General features: G+C 42.6%; 1 protein-coding gene across 1 annotated transcript; it reads left to right on the top strand.

Moving 5' to 3' along the window:
* The first annotated feature begins 622 nt into the window (after window positions 1–622).
* Window positions 623–21,621, top strand: SARAF (store-operated calcium entry associated regulatory factor). The gene is made up of 6 exons (XM_077814826.1): window positions 623–749; window positions 5,666–5,841; window positions 7,821–8,226; window positions 11,019–11,127; window positions 14,687–14,814; window positions 18,154–21,621. The coding sequence occupies exons 1-6, from the start codon at window positions 647–649 to the stop codon at window positions 18,177–18,179; spliced, it is 948 nt and encodes a 315-aa protein (XP_077670952.1). The 5' UTR covers window positions 623–646; the 3' UTR covers window positions 18,180–21,621.
* Window positions 21,622–22,327: the final 706 nt, after the last annotated feature.

The following is a 22,327-nucleotide window of genomic DNA, read 5'->3' on the forward strand; positions in this document are numbered from 1 at the left end:
CCTGGGAGGCACTGGGGTGGTGCTGAACAGCAAGGGAATATGGGAAACAGCTGCAGTACAGAAATCACATGTGCACCTATTAGACATTGCTAAGGCTGAGAGTCTTTCATGGAGGTCACGGATTCCGTGGCTTCCCGGGACTGCCAGGACTTCTGCAGCAGCCGGTGCAGCTGACCCCAGACGCTGTGGCCAGCTGCACCAGCCCCTGCTGCCCTGGAGCAGCAGCATCTGCTGTAGCCCCCCCGCACCCCCAAGAGCGCCCAAGTTTTAGTTGGCGTATATCGGACAAGTCATGGACAGGTCGGAGCAGTGACTTTTTGTTTATTGCTATGACCCGTTGGAGACTTTTACTAAAAATACCCCTGACTAAATGGCAGCCTTAAACTTTGCCCAGCGGCCCCTCCGGCAGGCTCAGAGCCGCCTCTCCGCCCCTGGGCTCTGCCGGCAGAGGGGAGGCATCAGGGCGGGGGCGGAGCGAGGATTGGCCGGACTCCGCCCATATTCTGCGCTGTGGGCAGAACGCAGCAAGGTGCGCGAGCAAGTCAACCGCTCAACAATCACTAGCCAATTAGAGGGCGCGGCTTGCAGGCGCGTGCGCAGTAACGCGAGCTGTCGGGGCCGGGTGACAGCGGGCTGTAGCCGCTGGATGCGCCCTGGCATCGTCATGGCGGCCGGCGGGCGGGTCCTGCTCATATCCCTGCTGCTGCTCCTGAGCGGGCCGGGGCTTGCGCGGGGCTGGGACCAGCCGGGTAAGGACGCGACCCCTCCCCGCGGGGGGCGCGGGAGCCGGGCTGCGTGGGTCTCTCCAGGGCCTTGGCGGGTGGCCGGTCCGCCTGCCCCGGTCTCAGCGCCCCGAGAGGGCGTGAGCCCTCCGTGCCCACGCCCAGCCCTCCTGCGGGCCGAGCCACCGCGCGAGCCCTTGTTAACCTGGGAGAGCAGAGGGCACGCGGGGTTGGGAGCCTTGCGCTGACGCTGCCTCGCAGCCCGCCGCTACGCAGGCGCAGGCCCCGCAGGGTACCAGAGCCGGCAGAAGCAGGTGCTCAGTGCAGGGAAAAACAGGCCAGACCTGGGGAAAACCATCTCCTCCTGGCATGCTCCCGCGTAGTCAGGTAGGTTTACCAAGCCCCCTCAAATTCCCAGCTCTTTATACCCCTCAGCAAACCAGTGATGTCATTGCCAGGTACTGGCCCCAGCTAAAAACACTGGGACACTGTCACCCTTAGTTCTAGTCTCAATCCAGATGAGTTTTACAACCTCCTTTCTCCCCAAGGCCTTTCCTCCCCTCCTTCCTGTTGATCAACAGGTTTTCCATTCCACCTGCGTTCACATGGGCTTCACTTTTAAGATAACGCTGGTGGGGTGGGAAGGTTTATGTTTGCTCCTTTTAAGACATGTTTTAGAGTGGTTGCCATGTTAGTCTGTATCAGCAAAAACAACAAGGAATCCTTGTAGCACCTTAGAGAAATTAAACAACAAATTTATTTGGGCATAAGCTTTTGTGGGCTAAAACCCACTTCATCAGGTGCTTGGAGTGGAACATACAGAAGGGAGGTATAAATACATAACATATAAAAAGATGGGAGTTGCCTTACCAAGTGGGGGATTCAGTGCTAATGAGCCAATTCAGTTAAGGTGGAAGTGGGCTATTCTCAGCAGAGGACAAGAAGGGGTGGAAATCACTTTTGTAGTGCTAATGAGGCCAATGTAAATGTAAACAAGGTGGCCCATTTCAAACAGTTAACAAGAAGGTGAGTATCAGCAGGGGGAAGTTAGTTTTTGTAGTGATGCATCCACTCCCAGTCTTTATTCAGGCCTAATTTGATGGTGTCCAGTTTGCAAATTAATTCCAGTTCTGCAGTTCATAAAATCATAGAATATCAGGGTTGGAAGGGACCTCAGGAGGTCATCTAGTCCAACCCCCTGCTCAAAGCAGGACCAATCCCCAATTTTTTTTTGCCCCAGATCCCTAAATGGCCCCCTCAAGGATTGAACTCACAACCCTGGATTTAGCAGGCCAATGCTCAAATCACTGAACTATCCCTCCCCCGCAACAGTTTCTTGTTGGAGTCTGTTTTTGAAGATTTTTTGTTGAAGAATGGCCACTTTTAAGTCTGTTATTGAGTATCCAGGGAGATTGAAGTGTTCTCCTACTGGTTTTTGAATGTTATAATTCCTGATGTCAGATCTGTGTCCATTTATTCTTTTGCTTAGAGACTGTCCGGCCAATGTACATGGCAGAGGGGCGTTGCTGGCACATGATGGCCTATATCACATTGGCAGATGTGCAGGTGAATGAGCCCTGATGGTGTGGCTGGTGTGGTTTAAAACCATCTCCAGTCACCTCTATTAGTCACAGGCCTTCTTTTTATAAACTTCCCCTCACCCAGTGGTTCTCAAGCTATGGCCCACAGGCCGCTTGCAGCCCGATCAGCACAGAGCTGCGGCCCATGTGACAGCCTCAAGGCCATACAGGTAGTATTGGATGTGGCCCCCGTAACACATTGTGGCCCACAATGGTAAATAGGTTGAGAATCACTGCCCTAATCTCATTAGACAGAATACTGGGCTAGATGGACCACTGGACTGACCCATTCAAAAGCACAAGAACAAATCGGCACAGACACACCCCTGGAACCCCGACCTGGGGTATTCTATCTGCTACCCGAGATCCATAAACCTCGAAATCCTGGACGCCCCATCATCTCAGGCATTGGCACCCTGACAGCAGGATTGTCTGGCTATGTAGACTCCCTCCTCAGGCCCTACGCTACCAGCACTCCCAGCTATCTTCGAGACACCACTGACTTCCTGAGGAAACTACAAGCCATCGGTGATCTTCCTGAAAACACCATCCTGGCCACTATGGATGTAGAAGCCCTCTACACCAACATTCCGCACAAAGATGGACTACAAGCCATCAGGAACAGTATCCCCGGTAATGTCACGGCAAACCTGGTGGCTGAACTTCGTGACTTTGTCCTCACCCGTAACTATTTCGCATTTGGAGAGAATGTATACCTTCAAATCAGCGGCACTGCTATGGGTACCCGCATGGCCCCACAGTATGCCAACATTTTATGGCTGACTTAGAACAATGCTTCCTCACCTCTCGTCCCCTAATGCCTCTAGTCTACTTGCGCTATATTGATGACATCTTCATCATCATCATCTGGACCCATGGAAAAGAAGCCCTTGAGGAATTCCACCATGATTTCAACAATTTCCATCCCACCATCAACCTCAGCCTGGACCAGTCCACACAAGAGATCCACTTCCTGGACACTACAGTGCTAATAAGCGATGGTCACATAAACACCACCCTATACCGGAAACTTACTGACCGCTATTCCCACCTACATGCCTCCAGCTTTCACCCAGACCACACCACACGATCCATTGTCTACAGCCAAGCTCTAAGATACAACCGCATTTGCTCCAACCCCTCAGACAGAGACAAAAACCTACAAGATCACTATCAAGCATTCTTACAACTACAGTACCCACCTGCTGAAGTGAAGAAACAGATTGACAGAGCCAGAAGAGTACCCAGAAGTCACCTACTACAGGACAGGCCCAACAAAGAAAATAACAGAACGCCACTAGCCATCACCTTCAGCCCCCAACTAAAACCTCTGCAACACATCATCAAGGATCTACAACCTATCCTGAAGGATGACCCATCGCTCTCACAGACCTTGGGAGACAGGCCAGTCCTTGCCTACAGACAGCCCCACAACCTGAAGCAAATACTCACCAGCGACCGCACACCACACCACAGAACCACTAACCCAGGAACCTATCCTTGCAACAAAGCCCGTTGCCAACTGTGTCCACATATCTATTCAGGGGACACCATCCTAGGGCCTAATCACATCAGCCACGCTATCAGCGCTCATTCACCTGCACATCTACCAATGTGATATATGCCATCATGTGCCAGCAATGCCCCTCTGCCATGTACATTGTTCAAACTGGACAGTCTCTACGTAAAAGAATAAATGGACACAAATCAGATGACAAGAATTACAACATTCATAAACCAGTTGGAGAACACTTCAATCTCTCTGGTCACTCGATCTCTGACCTAAAAGTCGCAATATTACAACAAAAAGACTTCAAAAACAGACTCCAAGGAGAGACTGCTGAATTGGAATTGATTTGCAAACTGGATACAATTAACTCAGGCTTGAATAGAGATTGGGAGTGGATGAATCATTACACAAAGTAAAACTATTTCCCGATGTTTATTCTCTCCCCCCCCCCCCCGCCCCAACTGTTCCTCAGACGTTTTTATTAACTGCTGGAAATGGCCCACCTTGATTATCACTACAAAAGGTTTTCTTCTCCCTCCCCCCCACACTCCCCCACTCTCCTGCTGGTAATAGCTCATCTTAAGTGATCACTCTCCTTACAGTAAGAAAAGGAGTACTTGTGGCACCTTAAAGACTAACCAATTTATTGAGCATAAGCTTTCGTGAGCTACAGCTCACTTCATCGAAAGCTTATGCTCAAATAAATTGGTTAGTCTCTAAGGTGCCACAAGTATTCCTTTTCTTTTTGTGAATACAGACTAACGCGGCAGCTACTCTGAAACCTCTCCTTACAGTGTGTATGATAACACCCATTTGTTCATGTTCTGTGTGTATATAAATCTCCTCACTGTATTTTCCACTGAATGCATCCGATGAAGTGAGCTGTAGCTCACAAAAGCTTATGCTCAAATAAATTGGTTAGTCTCTAAGGTGCCACAAGTACTCCTTTTCTTTTTGGACTGACCCAGTATGGCTGTTCTTGTGTATGCATTATTTAGGGTCTGTCTTCAAGTCTCTAAGAAGATTTTACTGTTTTGTTTGATTTCATTTTTTGTCCCCTTGAAAAACTATGATTGTGAGCGTTTGTTTGCATGGTTCATGTATTGTGGTAAATTTCTAGAGGGTGTAAGATACTTGGTGATCCTCATTAGTAGGTGATAGTATGCTTAGTCATCATGATACAGCAAGCATTTAATTTTTGTGTCATTTGGGGATTCTTGACTTGGGGATTGTTCCTGTAGAGTTGGTATGTATAAATTGAAGAGAGCTAGTCTGAAATTAAACTGTTTTACTCGTCTTTCTTTCTTGACGTCTTCAGTTTGTATATTGCTGTCTTGAATTTGAGGGACTGGGACATGGATTGACTAAAGTCATAGGTTTTTCCTCCACTTCCATTTTGTACTAATTTCAGGTTCAGTCATGAGAGTTTTTATGGAGTCTATGAAGCAGACTATTTTTTTTCTCTTTTTTTAAACAAATTTGTTCATGAGCATCTCTATGGTAAATACACAATCAGGGATTTGCTTTTCACAGAGAAACTATTGCATTGTAACCAAAGGTTCTTGTATAAGCCTGTATGTTTTTGGTGAGGTGCCAGCTGTGTTGTGACATACACAGTAACATCTCTTTGAAAGGAGTAGAACAGAGCTGGGTCCTATTAGCAGGGCCTGTCAGTGTCATAGACTTTCAACCACAATCACATTGTTGCTGGGAGTCTCAAGTGGTTTTTAAAGTGCTCCCTGTTCTGAAAGCACCGTGGCAGGCTGCTTGTGTTAACTATCACATTTACTCTTGTTCTGAAACAAATTCTTCATGCATGCTAGTTCTGTTAATTTGTGTACTTCCTGTTTCAGGGAGGGTTTTGTTGCGGGAGATCCAAACTCTCACTCTCTACAGAGATGGATATACTACTTCTCGGCGGACATCTCCAGTCCCCCAGTTACAATGTACTGGAGGCACAGCTGGATGTGCATACGTCCCCGCGATTGTTCAGTGTTATAACAAAGGATGGGATGGCTTTGACATACAGGTAGCTTCACTTCAAAGTGCTTGTAAATGAAATGCTAAATATTAAATAAGAATCTCTTTGCACCGACTGAATGAAATTTTCAGCAACCATAAACTAAAAAGAATCACAAGAACATTTCTAAATTATAGTGCAGATTATTCCTTTAATGACTGAGTTTGAGACCCCTGTTTTAAACATTTTACCTTAGGGCCAGTGGCAGTCCTCAAATCATTCCAGCGGCTAATAATGTCAGAGAAAAGAAAACATTTATATTGTATTTTTTATTTTGAATTTTGTAGAAATAATAAAACTATCATACAACTTTATACAATTCTTCGCCTGCCAGAGAGTTTTTAGTGTTTCCCAGACACCTGGCAACACTTCAGTTCTGTCAGGTTGTTGATATTAGGCCTCAGTGACTGAAACCTTCAGGATTACAATAAGGTGTGCATCAGATAGTTGTGTTGGGTATTTTGACTTGTTTATATTCATTGTGGGGGGAGGGGAAGTGACAGTGCCTGACTCTGCCCAGTGATTAGTGACGGTATCTCTGTCCCTCTCCCCCAGCCAAGGGGAGCTGCGGTGGGCAGCGCCTGCAGTAGACAGAGCCAGCTGCATGGGTCTCTCTTACACAGCCGCAGTGGGGAGGTTCTCGGGCTGCAGACGCCTGTGGACCGGGACTTTGAGGCCCCTGGTTTAAAAGCATAGTTTTAAAGGGACATTGTCTGTTAGTTTACACCCCAAACTTAAATTTTGTTTTAAAGAACACTGTCCAGTCAAATTTGAGCCAAATGTTGGGTTTCTTAAAATACACTTCCTAAAATCAAAGACCAATACAAAAGTCTCCATATTACCCATCTCTTTCTTTAGTGTAAAAATAAGATCTTGTCTACATGAGAAAATTGCAGCAGTTTAACTTAATTATTTTTAAACTGAGTTAGTTAAAATAGTGCAAGACCATTTATGGACACCCTTATTTTGGCTTTGCTAAAACAATTTGCCAATCAATTTATGCTAAACCTGAAACAAGGCATTCTGTAACCAAACACAGAGGTTTGTACCATCTTAGCTAAACTGATTTTTAAAACCAATTTAAGGTAAACTGCTGCAACTTTCCTTTGTAGACAGGCTCTGACTTTCAGATATTTCTGCGATCTTTAAACCACATTTTTGCTTGAAATTTTAATATGTTATCCAATTGTCGAAAGTTTGGGTAATAGCAAAATAGGTTTCTGCGGAAGAAAAGCTGAAATGGGAGTCTTGGCAATAGAAACACTGAAAGATCTTGGTATTACTTTGTAAATTCGGTCGAACATGGATTTATAATTGCATGTGTCATTCTGAATTGTTTCTTCAGGAATTAACTATTTAAATCTTGCTAAAACTATATGTGCCCTATGGCTAAGGCCATTTTTTTGTTTGATGAGATAGGCACTTCTTTAGGAGTTGCATTTATGACTTTCTTTACAGAATGCTTTCATTACATCATTGTTTCTGATCCAGCAATTTAATCTATGTGGGCAACCCTTCTGTCTCACTTACGTCAATGGAGTGCCACCAGGATACAACAGTCTGTTGACATGGATCAGATTGCAGGATTAGAGCCTTGATTAGTATTTCATTGTAACTACCACCCAGCTTTCTTGTGGGGGACACTTATCTAAAACATTTTAAAGGCTATTGCTTTTTTTATTACATGATACTCTGCAGTATTCTATAAAGATGAATGCTTAGAAAAACCTGACGTGAACTACTGAACCTTTGTCTTTTAAAGTTACAATTGCTTTACTTTTTGAATGTTCCATTTCTCTAAGTTAAAGGTTCATGAATCTTGATAGCTAACTTAAAATACAAATGTCCAGAAGCTCTCCTAATAACTGTTTTTAAATGATTTGATTAATTATTACTATATTTCACTACATATATAGGAAAGTAAACAAAAGTCTACTCTCACCAACCAGGAAATGGTTACTACTTTGAATTTTGTTTACTAATTTCAGTGGGAGTGTAAGGCAGACTTGGACAACTCCTATCGCTTTGGAAGAATCGAAGTGAGCTGTGAAGGCTATGATTATCCAGATGACCCTTACATCTTAAGGGGATCTTGTGGTTTGCAGTATGGGTTAGAGTTAACCGAGGAAGGCCAAAGAAAAGCTCAGAACTTTGGTGGAAGCTTTAGCTCCAGCTATTACCAGTCAAGTAAAGTGAATTCTCAGGATTCCTCTGATTCTGCTGTTGGAGTGATTGTCATAATAGTACTTCTGCTCCTTGCTTATGGATGTTACAAGCTATTCCTCAGTAATCAGCTGCCTCAACAGGATTTCTCTAACGGTGATGGATACTCTAGGACATCTTGGCAGAATAGTCAGACACCACCTCCTCCTGGTTTTAAATCCAGCTTCACAGGTATGGTTCTAAGCTTGTTGTAGTGTTAGAAATAAAAAGCAATGTGGTATTGCTCTGGCTTCAGCAAATGTGGGCGGAAATAGTTTAAAAAACAAAAAAAAGTCTTCATGCATTGCCGAGTGTGAATGTCAGTTATGGGGCCACAAAAACAACAAGGAGCCCAGTAGCACCTTAAAGACTAACAGATTTATTTGGGCTTTAAGATGCCATTGGACTCCTTGTTGTTTTTGTGGATACAGACTAACATGGCTACCCCCTGATACTTGACACCAGTTATGGGGCCCACAGTCATGATTTCATTATTAAAGTTGCAACTAGCTTTCTACTATACTCTTTAGAGGAGACTTTCAAAGGCACAAATGGTTGTTAGGTGCCCAACTCCCACTGACCCTCAAAGAGAATTGGATGCCTGGCTGCCCTTTGTCTTTGAAACTCTCACGTTATTTTTAACAAACTTAACTTTTTTCAAAGCAGTCCTTTTAGTATGAAACTTCATATTTATTTGGTCAGAGTAGGAGAAGGGGGTTGGTCACAACTTGAAAGGAATCAAACATTTTGAGTAAAATTATTTTTTATGTGGGATGCCATTGTGCTAGGTGTTTAAATACAGAAAAAAGATAGTCCAGTGCTCCAAAGTTTATAAACTTAAATATAAGGAAAGAGACACCAGATGGATACAGACAGACCCACAAGGGAACACAAGGAAACAATGCGATAACATTGGACAACATGATAGGCAGTGGTCTCAGCACATCAGCAGCCCAGCCATTGTCAAGTTTTTTGAAGGCTTCATGGCAAAGGGGGGTTTTGAGGAGGGAGTTGAAGGTGGATAATGAGTTACGGTAGAACCTCAGAGTTACAAACACCAGAATTATGAACTGACCAGTCTACCACACACCTCATTTGGAACCGGAAGTACAGAGTCGGGCAGCAGCAGAGACCTAAAAAAAAAAAAAGGGCAAATACAGTAGAGTGTTAAATGTAAACTACTTTTTTTTTAAAAAAAAGGGAAAGAAGCATTGTTTTTCTGCATAGTAAAATTTCAAAGCTGTATTAAGTCAATGTTCAGTTGTAAACTTTTGAAAGAACAGCCATAACATTTTTGTTCAGAGTTAGAAACAACCTCCACTTCTGAGGTGTTCATAATTCAGAGGTTGCACTGTAGTTGTGCGGATGTTTACAGGGAGTGCCTCCCAAGTGTGTGGAGAAAGCATGACAGTGCTTGTTTGAAAATCTAAGTAGTGGGCAACGGAGGCCGGCATCATTGGCTAATCGGAAGTGGGAGTCAACCTTTCAATACTGAATGAGAAGTAGGGTAAGGATAAATCAAGTGGAACCTTGAAAATTTAATGCTGTGAAATAGTGTGGTGGTGAGCGCTTTTATATGTATGTTAATGGAACTTGTGCTCTTAAATTCCATAAGAGCTTTTTGCAAAATCTGTTCCCATTTGCTTATTCTGGAATTTCTAAACCATGTGTCTGTGCCGTGTGCCCATTAGTACCCTGGTGAGTTCCTACTGCACACCAATGGCTATTGTTATCATTATTATGTATTTGTATTGTGAAGCACCTACAAAATCCAGCCGTGACCAGGACCCTACTGTGCTAGGTGTTGTCAAGCACAGAGCAAAAAGTCATTTTCTTCTTCCATCCTATTCCTTATCATCCAGGTTTAGCCAAGGTCCCTGTCCTTGCCAGGGCCAACAGATTTCAGACATGTTAGGAAATTTTCCGTGTTGTAAAAAATTTTCTTTAACTCATATCTCAAATACTTTATTGATCCCCTCTCCCCCCCCCCCCTTGGACTACTATGTCATAACATGCCTGTGAAGTTTCTGGCAGATTGGTTTAGATTGGAGTTCAGGGGGAGTTTAGACTGCCTTCTTTGATTACTTCCCTTTTTATTGTTTATTTTTAGTGATTATGAATATGTTTATCTCTGGAGTTAGAGTGCAGTTCTACTCTAAAAAGTGACTGTAAATGACATAGTGAAATTCCACGTTGCCTCTGATTCCAGGTTAAAAGGCTTCTGCTAACAATTAAAAATATGCCTTTTTCTAACTGATGATTCTGCATGTTCAACCAGAGATTTAAGTCGAGCTGGGTTTCCCCTGACTCATGCATCACCAATAATGAAGGTTTTGCAATCTGATCTTGGTTAACAGTTCTGTTAACATGCACTTGAGACAGAACTACCAGGAGAAAAATGTGGTATTGTTGTTTTAGTCATTAGATTGAGAACATACTACTCAACATACGCAGTTACTCAAAATGGCAGCAAATCTGTTGAGTGAAAAGACTGGGAGGCAGTGTGGCCTAATATATAAGGCACTGAGCAAGGTTTTGTTCCCAGTTTTGCCACTGACCTGCTATGTGATCTTGAACATGTTGCTTCACCCTTGTTTCACCTTCCATACTTTATCTGTCTTGCCTGTTTAGAGTATAAGTTCTTTGGGGCAGGGACTATCTCTTAATGTGTTCTTGTGCAATGTCTAGTAACAAAGAGACCCTGATCTTGGATGGAGGCACTAAGCATTACTGTAATGCAATTATTAAACAGAAGGGGCCATTTTTTAATGTAATCACTTTCCAGAGCAGAACCGCTCCCTGAAGCTCTTCAAATGGGGATTGAGCCACTGAAGGATTAAAGTCCATTGAAGTCAGTCTCACAGTTAGTTCTTTGTTAAAATAATTCTTTTGTATGACTCTAAGGATGGCATGATGGTAAATTTGCCATTGACTCAAAGTTGATGATTGTTTTTTTTGTTTTTTCATTTGCAATTTGAATTAAGGAGCTGGTGGTTTTGGTGGCGGTTCCAGTTCTGAGGCCAATTCAGGACCAGGGTTTTGGACTGGACTTGGAACAGGAGGCCTACTAGGATACTTGGCTGGTAGTCAAAGGTAAGCACTACGCTCGCTCTCTCCTTCCCTGTTCCCAGTAGTCTGTCCTCCTCGTGGTGTACACTTTACCTAGCTACAAAATATTCACATTGCTTCTGGATTTGAGCTTGCAGCATCCTGCATCATCCAAGCTGCAAAATTCTGCCACGGTAGCAATTCCCAGTTGGAAGCTGAAGCTTCAGCAGATAGGGCATTTTAAAAGGGTTCTTTAATCCTGGTTTTGTTTCAGGTAACCACCTACCACTGTAGCTTGTTTCGATGAACTGCAAATTAAAAAAATTGTATAAACAAGTTGTATGGAATATCTCCAATGTCATAGCTAAGAGCATTAAGAATAGAAGTAATTGTAAATTAGTAGGGCTGTTGATTAATTGCTGTTAACTCATGCGATTAACTCAAATTAATCGCAGTTTTAATTGCACTGTTAAACAATAGAATATCAATTGAAATTTATTAAATATTTTTTGATGTTTTTCTACATTTTCAAATGTATTTATTTCAATTACAGCACAGAATACAAACCATAGAGTGCTCACTTTATTTTTTATTAAATATTCGTACTGTAAAATGATAGTATTTTTCAGTTCACTTCAGAAGTACTGTAATGTGATCTCTTAATCGTGAGAGTGCAACTTACAAATGTAGATTTTTTTTCTTTTGTTACATAACTGCACTCAAAACAATATTAAAACTTGAGAGGCTATAAGTCCACTCAGTCCTACTTCTTGTTCACCCAATCACTCAGACAAACAAGTTTGTTTACATTTACGGGAGATAATGCTGCCCGCTTATTTACAGTGTCACCTGAAAGTGGGAACAGGCATTCGCATGGCACTTTTGTAGCTGGCATTGCAAGGTATTTATGTGCCAGATATGCTAAACATGCGTATGCCCCTTCATGCTTCAGCCACCATTCCAGAGGACATGCTTCCATGCTGATGACACTTGTTAAAAATATAATACATTAATTAAATTTGACTGAACTCCTTGGGGCAGAATTGTCTCTCTCTGGCTCGTTTTAATCATAGAATTATACAATATAAGGGTTGGAAGGGACCTCAGGAGGTCATCTAATCCAACCCACTGCTCAAAACATGCATCGATCCGCACTGCTTTGGATAGTTATCAAGCAAAATCCATCATCAGCATGGACGCATGTCCCCTGGAATGGTGGTAAAAGCATGAAGGGACACGAATCTTTAGTGCATCTGGCACATAAATATCTTGTGATGCCAGCTACAACAGTGCCTTGCGAACGCCTGTTCTCACTTTCAGGAGACATTGTAAACAGGGAGCAGGAGCATTATCTCCTGAAAATGTAAACATACTTGTTTGAGCGATTGGCTAAACAAGAAGTAGGACTGAGTGGACGTATAGGCTCTGAAGTTTTACATTGTTTTGTTTTTGAATGCGGGGTTTTTTGTACCTAATTCTACATTTAAGTTCAACTTTCACGATAAAGAGATTTCACTACAGTACTTGTATTAGGTGAATTGAAAAATACTATTTCTTTTGGTTTTTACAGTGCAAATATTTGTAATCAAAAATAAAGTATTCTGTGTTGTAATTGAAATCAATTTATTTGAAAATGTAAAAAACATCCAAAATCTTTAAATAAATAGTATTCTATTGTTTAACAGTGCAATTAATTGCATGATCGCAATTAATTTTTTTAATCACATGACAGCCCTATAAATTAGCCTTTATTCTTAATTTTATCTCCCCTGAAGTCACTTTGGGCTGGTTCCTGCTCTGCTGTGACATCCAGGATGCACCATTCTGAGACATTATGGGAAGCCAAATTCCAAGGGGTTCCAGTACATGGACTAGTCTCTCCATCTTGTATCCCATGAATAGAAATCCAAGTGGCATGATTCTACAAAGGACTTTTACTTAAATATTACTTTGTACAAAGTAACAGGCAAAAATCTGTTTTACAATAATAAAGTAATTTAAAGAGCTGAGCCCTCATCTGCCATTCACATTTGAAATGTTTATTTAAAAATCAAAACATTTTTGTAAACTCTTCCAAACAGCCTAGTAGGATTAGCAACAGTTACCATTTTAGTGGGATTTTATAGGTCTTCAGGAACTCTGCAGAGCTCAAACTGATCTTGCACGGGAGTGTTTTGTTTATCAAGTGACTGGGCTACCTACAGATATGCCAACTCATCATTTATTGGAATATAGTAATATATGGGGCTGTGTGTATTTACCTACTCTTTAAGGAACAAAAATTGGGATACAAACTGATAAAAACTTCATGACTCTAATACGAAACATGCTGGAATGCACTGAAGTTTCAATCTACTTTGAAAAGTGATCGGGAGGGAGCTGGAGGAGACAAACTGGCAGCTCTGCAGAAAAAACAGTTTGGGAGCAGAGACCAATTTTGATGTACAAGGAGCAATAGAATCCAGCTGACACTCTTAGCTCTGAAGGGCTAATAGAAGTAAAAGCAGCAAAGCTAGCAGACATGACTGAATACACACAGGATGAAGATTTCTTCAGCAGGAAGAAACAGAAATGTTTACAGTGTCACTCTTCAGAGGAGAATGGCTTGTTGAAGTAACTGAAGTCACCCCTTTAGGGCTCCTAGGATGTTTTAAATATCTGCTTGCCTTTTTTTTTTTTTTTTTTTTAAGCTTTAAACTGGTCTAAACACCAGGAAATTTGTATACAGAAAAGATGTGCTTTTTGACTTCAGTCGGAGCTCTTGGGTGCTCAGAATGCTGGAAATTTGAGTCACTTATTTAGTGGCCTAAATAAGTATTTAAGAGCCTAACTTTAGCTTCCTGTCTTACAACAGATTTTAAGCCAACATTTTCAAACTTGTGAAAGCACATACCACTGTCCCCAAGTACCATAGTAGCTTTGTTCCATTAAAAAACTCTTCTTTCCCCATGTTCTGACAAGAATAAGAAGAAATTGTGATCCAAACTTAGAGTGAAGGAGCAGACGTTAGATTTTCAAAAAGTCGGAATCTCCTGTCTCTAGAGGTTGAGAATAAACTGAAGTGCGATGAGTCAAAGATCATGAATTTTACTCCGTCTCTCTCTTCACACCTCTATTGCAGTTGCTCATATCTTCTCTAGTAAAATGTCCTAGAGATACTTGAAAGTACTTTTTTTTTTTTTTTTGTTAACATTACATGAATGTAGTAGAAGAACAAAGGAATTGCCAGACTGGATCAAAAATCTAGTCCAGTTTCTGACAATACTCAGCATCAGATTCTTAGGAAGGTGCAAGAAACCTCGTAATCCCTAGGAATTAGATACTGGTTAAATCCTGAAGCATGCGGTTTAATATCTCTTCCAAAACTTGTTAGCATTAAGTATGATAGCTCTGAAAAACCTTGTTGTTCATGTATATATCCAATTCCTCTTTGCATCTTGCTAAGTTTTAGGCCTAAAATAAGTAAAATGTGTGCAATTGTATTTTTCTACTCATATCTGCCTTTTTAAAAAAGATGCTTTGCTTTGGATGCTAATACCTTCTTAAATAGTGACCTTTCTTTAATTAAAAAAAGAAATCCTTAAACCCATGTTTCTTTTCTCAGGGCACAACCACGTTCCTCATATTTTCCGTATGCCAATCCATACGCTGGTCCCACTGCTTCTCCTCCTCCCGGCGGAAATTCAGGTGGCTCTATGGGGCCTCATACCTCAGGGACAAGAACTGCTTCTGGTAAGGCAAAAACTGTTTTATCTTCCTGTGGCTCCTCGAGATTTTGGGGCTGATCCAAAGCACATTGAAATGAATAAACGGACTACCATGGATTTTAGTGGGCTTTGGATCCACTCCTCCTGGGCAAAATAAAACCTAACATATTGCTGAGATGTTCTCCATAAAGTTCCTTGAATGTGTGTGAACTTCCTACTGTACATAGCTTCTTTCCCAAAGTATTATTCGTTAAATAACCAAAATGCCAAATTAGAGAGACAAGGTGGGAGAGGTAATATCTTTTCCTGAGACTGACACATCTACAGCTGAACTGCATTCATGAAGTGCCAAATGACCTTCCAAGACTGCCACCTCCAGCTCTTTAATGACCATGTTCAGGAATTCAAACTTTGTACGTAGAATCTTAGAAATGCTGGGCTGGAAGGGATCTCAAGAAGTCACCTAGTCCATCCTGCCCACACTGAGGCAAGATTAGTATTCCTAGAACATCTGACAGGTATTTGTCCAACCTGTTCTTATAAACCTCCAATGACTGGGATCCTACAACCTCCCTTGGAAGCCTATTTCAGTGCTTAACTATCCTTGTAGTCAGAAAGTTTTTCCTAATATCTAACTTGAATCTACCTTGCTGCAAACCAAACTAAGTACTTCTTGGTGGACATGGAGAACAATTAATCCCCATCATCCTTATAACAATCTATTACATATATGAAGGCTGTTATTGTGTCCCCCGTCAGCCTTCTCTAGACTACAGTAGTTGACTTGATTAAATCATAGAATCATAGAATATCAGGGTTGGAAGGGACCTCAGGAGGTCATCTAGTCCAACCTCCTGCTCAAAGCAGGACCAACCCCCAATTAAATCATCCCAGCCTGGGCTTTCTCAAGCCTGACCTTAAAAACTTCTATGGAAAGAGATTCCACCACCTCCCTAGGTAACACATTCCAGTGTTTCACCACCTTCCTAGTGAAAGTTTTTCCTAATATCCAACCTAAATCTCCCCCACTGCAACTTGAGACCATTACTCTTTGTTCTGTCATCTGCTACCACTGAGAACAGTCTAGAGCCATCCTCTTTGGAACCCCCTTTCAGGTAGTTGAAAGCAGCTATCAAATCCCCCCTCATTCTTCTCTTCCGTGGACTAAACATCCCCAGTTCCCTCAGCCTCTCCTCATAAGTCATGTGTTCCAGTCCCCTAATCATTTTTGTTGTCCTCCGCTGGACTCTTTCCAATTTTTCCACATCCTTCTTGTAGTGTGGGGCCCAAAACTGGACACAATACTCCAGATGAGGCTTCACCAGTGTCGAATAGAGGGGAACGATCACATCCCTCGATCTGCTGGCAATGCCCCTACTTATACATCCCAAAATGCCATTGGCCTTCTTGGCAACAAGGGCACACTGTTGACTCATGTTCAGCTTCTCGTCCACTATAACTTTTCTGCAGAACTGCTGCCGAGCCATTCGGCCCCTAGTCTGTAGCGATGCATTGGATTCTTCCGTCCTAAGTGCAGGACTCTGCACTTGTCCTTGTTGAACCTCATCAGATTTCTTTTGGCCCAATCGTCTAATTTGTCTAGGGCCCTCTGTATCCTATCCCTACCCTCCAGTGTATCTACCACTCCTCCCAGTTTAGTGTCACCTGCAAACTTGCTGAGGGTGCAATCCATGCCATTCTCCAGATCATCAGTCCTGGGATGCTGAACTGAATGCCATCACTGGCAGAATCATTCTCCTTCAAATCCTTTGTGGTGTAAAGGAAATGGGGGTAAAGAAGGCAGCCTAGGGCCTGCAATACCTAAATAGCCAGTGATTTGCAGATGTTTAGAAAGAAGCGGGGCCATCGCTACTTGCACAGCAAGCAATTCTCTCCCACACGCACATGCATTAGCATGGGAACGGCCACCCGGAACAGACAATAATTCACCCAGACCAGTATCCTGTTCATCCCAAGGACTAATGGCACCATCAGAGGGAGGCTAAAAACCCTGTAATATACATAGTTATGTGATGTGATATACTATGAAGTAAAGTTTCCTGTTCAGCTTATGCCCTGAAAGAGAAAAATGGATAGCTCTTGTATTTTTGTCCTTGTAAGTCCAATTTAGAAGGCTCTCTGTATTCATATAAACATCTAATCCCTTTCTTTTCATGGACTAAGCTATTTGCCTCAGTAACATGCACCAATGAGTTCCACGGATTCATCGTCTGTTGATTAAATGAACCACCAACTATCCTATATCTCACAAATCCCCATGGCTAATGCCAGATGCTCAAAACCATAGGAAAAAGTGGAGTTCTCAGCTTGCCAATGCCAGAGTCAGATATAGCCCTGACAGTTTCTGAGATACCCAGGATTAAAACGGTCCCTAGCCCCAGATGTCACACTGCTATTTTGTAACTGCTCCAGGACTTAAAATAGCACACCCTGGCCCTCCTACGAGAATAACTGTCTGTCTCTGGAGATCTATAACTGGCCTTTCATTTCAGTGGCCACTGTGAAGGCTGAAGGCATCCATGAAGTATGGGTAATATCATATATACGGTCTAGCATATATTTTAGGTGGATGCCTGACAGCATTTGGACAACTTGTAGCCAGCTCATCCCTAGTTTCTCTGCTTACCTGCCAAAGGTTACATTAGACTCAGAACCTTTTCCCTTTCCAAATGAGACTAGAAACATGTCCAGAGTCTGACACAAGGGTTGCTGTGAAGAGAAGGCGTGTGTGTGTGTGTGTGTGTGTGTGTATTTATTATACATATCTCTCACACACCCTCCCCCACCCTCCATGGAAAGGAGCAGGAACATGGCAGAACATCTTTTTGGTAAGTTTCTACTGAAGCAGGCCTGAGTCACACAGCTCAGACCTGGATCTGAGCCTGACCAGTGTCCAGCGGGTGTTTGGATGGGAGCCAGTCTCTATTCCTTAGTCTACCTGCTAAGCCAAGGAAAACTGATCATCGGTTTAGTAATTTTTAACTTGTTCAAATAGTTGTACAGTTTGTGTTGCATGGGGTCTGTATGTATTACTGCCACAGGCTACGCCTACGCTGCCCTGCAGTTAGAGCTATAAGCGCACACTGGCAAGCTGCTCTGTAACTCCGCCACGTGGCTGCTGTGGGGCATGAACCAAAAGGTACTCAGTTCCCACCAATGAAGTCCCCTTTGACCAAATAAGTTAATGTGAGCTAGGTACCTTCCAGCTCACGCCCGCAGCATCCACACAGGGGACTTACAGTGCAGCACGCCAGTGCAATCTGCAATTCACACCCCCACAGCACGCCATGTGGGGCCACAGAGACAAGCCCTTAGATCTCATGATTGTCTTTTTCCTTTGCAGGCTTTGGAGGCACAAAAAGGAGATGATGATCTTAGTTCCCTGGCACAGTTGCAGTTAAATACAGTTAAATATATTAAATACAGTTAAATATGGAGCTTCAGTTTTAAAAACTATTGAAATCCTTCTTCATAGAACATATGGGCTGGGTGTTGAGTTAGAAATATCTCCATAGCTTAGAGTTTATTTTAATAAGATGCTCCTTGGATTTGGATGTTGTAGATGTTGTGCTTTGGAGATCCATTTTGAAAAAAAAATGGAGATAAGATCAGTGAGCAGATACTGCTCTTGGTGGTGAGAACAGTTTTTGTTTGGTTGGTTGGTTGTGGGGGTTTTTTTTGTTTGTTTTTTTTATGTGTTCAGACTAAAGTCTATATGACTGCGTGGGAGAGGAATGAATGAATAAATATATGCAATAACTTTTTCATAGCCCTAACAGAGAGGTTGGATACTATCCTCTTGTTTAGAGATTTAGCAGGTATCAAAACATATTCTGTTTTCCTATAATAAAAACACAAAGGGATATCTTTCCAATCTTTAGTATTTTAGTGATCTGGCAATGGTACCTGTTCCAGTCTTCCAAAATAACTAGCTTAACCATGCCCTAGGAGCCAATTCTTTTCAGCCAAGGTTTCTCAGTGTTTGTGCTTCAGCATCTGCAAGCCAATGTTAGACAATTCCATGGGACGCTAGCAAACTTGGTAATAAACGTTCCAGCTCATCTTCTCAGAAGATATTATTGAAATCAGTGGAAGAGAAAGGAGCCTAAATATCTTTGAGGATCTGGACCTCAGTGCATAATGAAGCCTGGCATGTAAGGAATTGTTCACCTCAGTGCTGTTTTCTGAAGATCCATTTGGGCTCTCTTTCACTTATAGAATTGATGTGTGTTACAGTAACAGTGAATTCAGTTAATCGTATATGCAGGCATTGTCCATAATTGTAGGAGTGCAAAAAAAAATAGTGTTCTTATGTTCAGGACTCTTTCTGCCTTTGTCCCACATGTAATGGGGATCTTGGCATCAACGTTGAGGCCTGAAGGTTGCATATTTGAATGCTTACTTGCTTTATGATTCATCCTTGAAATGACATGACTTATGTGCATTATTAGGTATTTTGTTTTTTAAGTATATATCCACAGGTTCATCTAACACTGGGTGTCTTAGCCTAGATAAGAAGCTACTGGCCATTGCCTTTAATTCCAAATCTTGTTAGAGCAGATTGATGTGGTGTTAAATGCTTATGGCCACAGCTGTCTTGTCTATAGTAGGGCTCCAGATGTTTCAACCATGGCTGTTAGCTATGGTGGAAAGTTCTTAGCAGAAAAATCCTTGGTGCAGACAAAGCTTATGCCTCAGCCACCATACTTCCTTTAGGGAGAACTGGCCAGGACTCAACTGGTTGGGAGTGACCACTATAATTTGACAAAGAGCATTGCTGCCCCTATTCAAAAACTAAAATGTCGTCCTCCAAAGCACAGCAGACCTTGAGACTGAGCCCAGAACGTGAATCAGGTCTCCTAGGATATGTCTACATCGAGGCTTGGTGGTGTGATTCATAGCACAAGTACCTACTTGCTTGAGCCAAATTAGTGAGAGGTCTAGCACACTAAAAATAGTAGTGTGGATGCTACAGCGCAGGTGGTAGCTCAGGCTCAGACCCAAGGGTCAGGGGGGCTTGGACTAGAGCAACCAGCCAATGCTCTAATAGCCATATAGATATTTTTTAGTGCACCAGCTTGAGCGCTAAAATCACACCTTCAAACTGCAGTTTAGACATACCCCTACAAAGCTGTGTCTGAGCTGGTTTTGCAGATTTTGTTTTTAAAAATGTTGTAGCCTTTTTCTGTAGCATGGACTCTGTGGCCCTTTGGCATTGTTTTCTGATGCTATTTTGGAACCACCAATGATGGGCCCTGTGGGAGCTTCCCCTAGCCTCCTCGCATCACGGGTTGGATCTGGGAAGGGAAGAGAAGCTGCTTTAAAAAGCAAAGAAGTAGGATCCTCTAAGGACCCCTGGAAGAATGAAGAGAATAATATGACACTGAGGCCAGATATACACTAGAAACTCTTGATGGTATAGTAATGGCAGTTCGAATGGTAATTTTTTTTAGTGACATTTCTATACCAGCGAAAGCCCTAGTGTAGACATGGCTTCAGGGCTACTAAGCGCAAAAAGAAAAATATAACCACAACTATTATTAAGCACAAATGCAATTGTTTAAGACTATTTTGCCTGAGTTTGGGGCTTGTTTCATGCAAGAAGACTAAATTTATAAGAATCCTATTAACCAAGAAACTATTCAGAATGTGGAACTGACACTAAAAGATAGAACATTACTACAAATTTGGGACTTCTTCACCATCTGAGAGATCTGGATCTGCTTTCGGCTGGACTAGTGGGGACCAAGACTACTGCAGGAACATCACATTCAGGCTTTGGCTTGTTCATTACTGATCCTGACAGCCAAAGAAGGAACAATGTTAAAAAAAAACAAAAAAAACTCTTAACTGTCTGGGTGTGAGACTCTCACCTTTATACAGCCAGAAAGACATAACTGATCTGGCCGGGTGGGCAGGTACAGGTATGGGAGTTTTGCTGTTTAGAGCTACCCGAGGACCACATGGTTGCTGGGGGAGAGGAATTGAGCAGGTTCATTTTCTCTCTGTCTAGAGAACAGAATAAACTTTAAAATAGGGAGAGAGAATTAGTCTTACTGTTGTCTTGCTAGAATGCCTGTGTAATGATCTTAGCTCTAAGGTAGTGTGAGGAGTAGTAAATGGTAGCAAGGGTTGATAGCTTTTTTTGGTGGGGCTTTTGGTTTTGTTGGCCAAGTAGAGTGAAGTAGCTTATTTTTACTTCACCTTCTTGATATTTTTTTATCTGTGTATCATGCCATTTAATTTGTAATTATTTTCTCATTAAAATGTAATGTATAGTTTAGCTCTTTTAGCACTTTGTTTCCTTGCTATGCAAGATAAATATTCATTATCATAGAACTGTCTGGGAGGAGTTTGAATTCTGTGCCTGGCTTAGAAATACATAATGTTGTACATAACATGCTTCAGATAATGCTTTGATTTGTATTTTGAATATTTCTTGTGTATTTGTTCTGATGTGTAACCTTGATGACCCTGATGTTTCTACAGCCCTACCAACCTATCCATTGACTTATTTTTATTAAATCAACAAAGGGGCAGGGCAAAAGCAAACAATTACTGGGGGGATGTACTGTTTCAAAACCAAGTAAGTACACTGTATCTAAACCCTAGATCAGTGGTTCTCAAACGATTTTTTTCGTGGACCACTTGAAAATCGCTGAGGGTCTTGGCAGACTACTTAATGATCTTTCCAAATGTTGTTTGTACCATTAGTTATCCAAAGCGCTTTACAATAGTTAAAAGCGCTATATAAAAAAAATTAATTAACTTTTTTTGTTCTGCAAATAAAAGCACACAACTCATATTTTAATATCAGTAGTCTTACCTTTCTAATGCGATGGATGTGCCCTCTCTCCCCTGCAACGGCAGCCCCCAAGCTGGGGCTGGGAAGGCGGGGGGTCTCTCCCACACTGCAGCAGCCCCCGAGCTGGGGCTTGGAAGAAGCTGGGGGGTCTCCCCCCCGCCACAGAGCTGAGGCTGGGAAGGAGGGCCATCTCTCCCTGGCAGCCGCAGCCCTGGAGTTGGGGAAAGTTGCCTCTTTCTCTGGCCGCTGGAGCCTGCATGTCCCAAATTCTCCCCACCCCCTCTTCTCACCCCACTGGCCCCTCCCACCTACCCCCTTGTGACCAGCAAGGCCACCACCTTATCTTACATGTGAGTCTTCTCCAAGGTCCAGGCACCTAATTAGTGGAGCCACACCTGCGTGGCTCCACTAATTAGGTGCGTGGCCCTTTATTCTCTTGTGTGCAGCTGCCCAAGCGTGCACTTAAAGGGAACTATCCGTGGACCACCTGAATGGAGCTCGTGGACCACTGGTGGTCTGCAAACCACAGTTTGAGAACCTCTGGCCTAGATGACTCTTCTCATTGCCATGTTGTTTACAGGTTTCAGAGTAACAGCCGTGTTAGTCTGTATTCGCAAAAAGAAAAGGAGTACTTGTGGCACCTTTGAGACTAACCAATTTATTTGAGCATGAGCTTTCGTGAGCTACAGCTCACTTCATCGGATGCATACCG

The sequence above is a fragment of the Eretmochelys imbricata genome, chromosome 4 (assembly GCF_965152235.1).
Source record: "Eretmochelys imbricata isolate rEreImb1 chromosome 4, rEreImb1.hap1, whole genome shotgun sequence".
Lineage (NCBI taxonomy): Eukaryota > Metazoa > Chordata > Testudines > Cheloniidae > Eretmochelys > Eretmochelys imbricata.

Excerpts from the sequence above, each read along its gene's own strand:
- SARAF (XM_077814826.1), top strand. The coding sequence starts at position 647 with ATGCGCCCTGGCATCGTCATGGCGGCCGGCGGGCGGGTCCTGCTCATA. Across the intron at positions 5,842-7,820 it reads GGGATGGCTTTGACATACAG|TGGGAGTGTAAGGCAGACTT; the intron begins GTAGCTTCACTT and ends TACTAATTTCAG. Across the intron at positions 14,815-18,153 it reads AGGGACAAGAACTGCTTCTG|GCTTTGGAGGCACAAAAAGG; the intron begins GTAAGGCAAAAA and ends TTTCCTTTGCAG.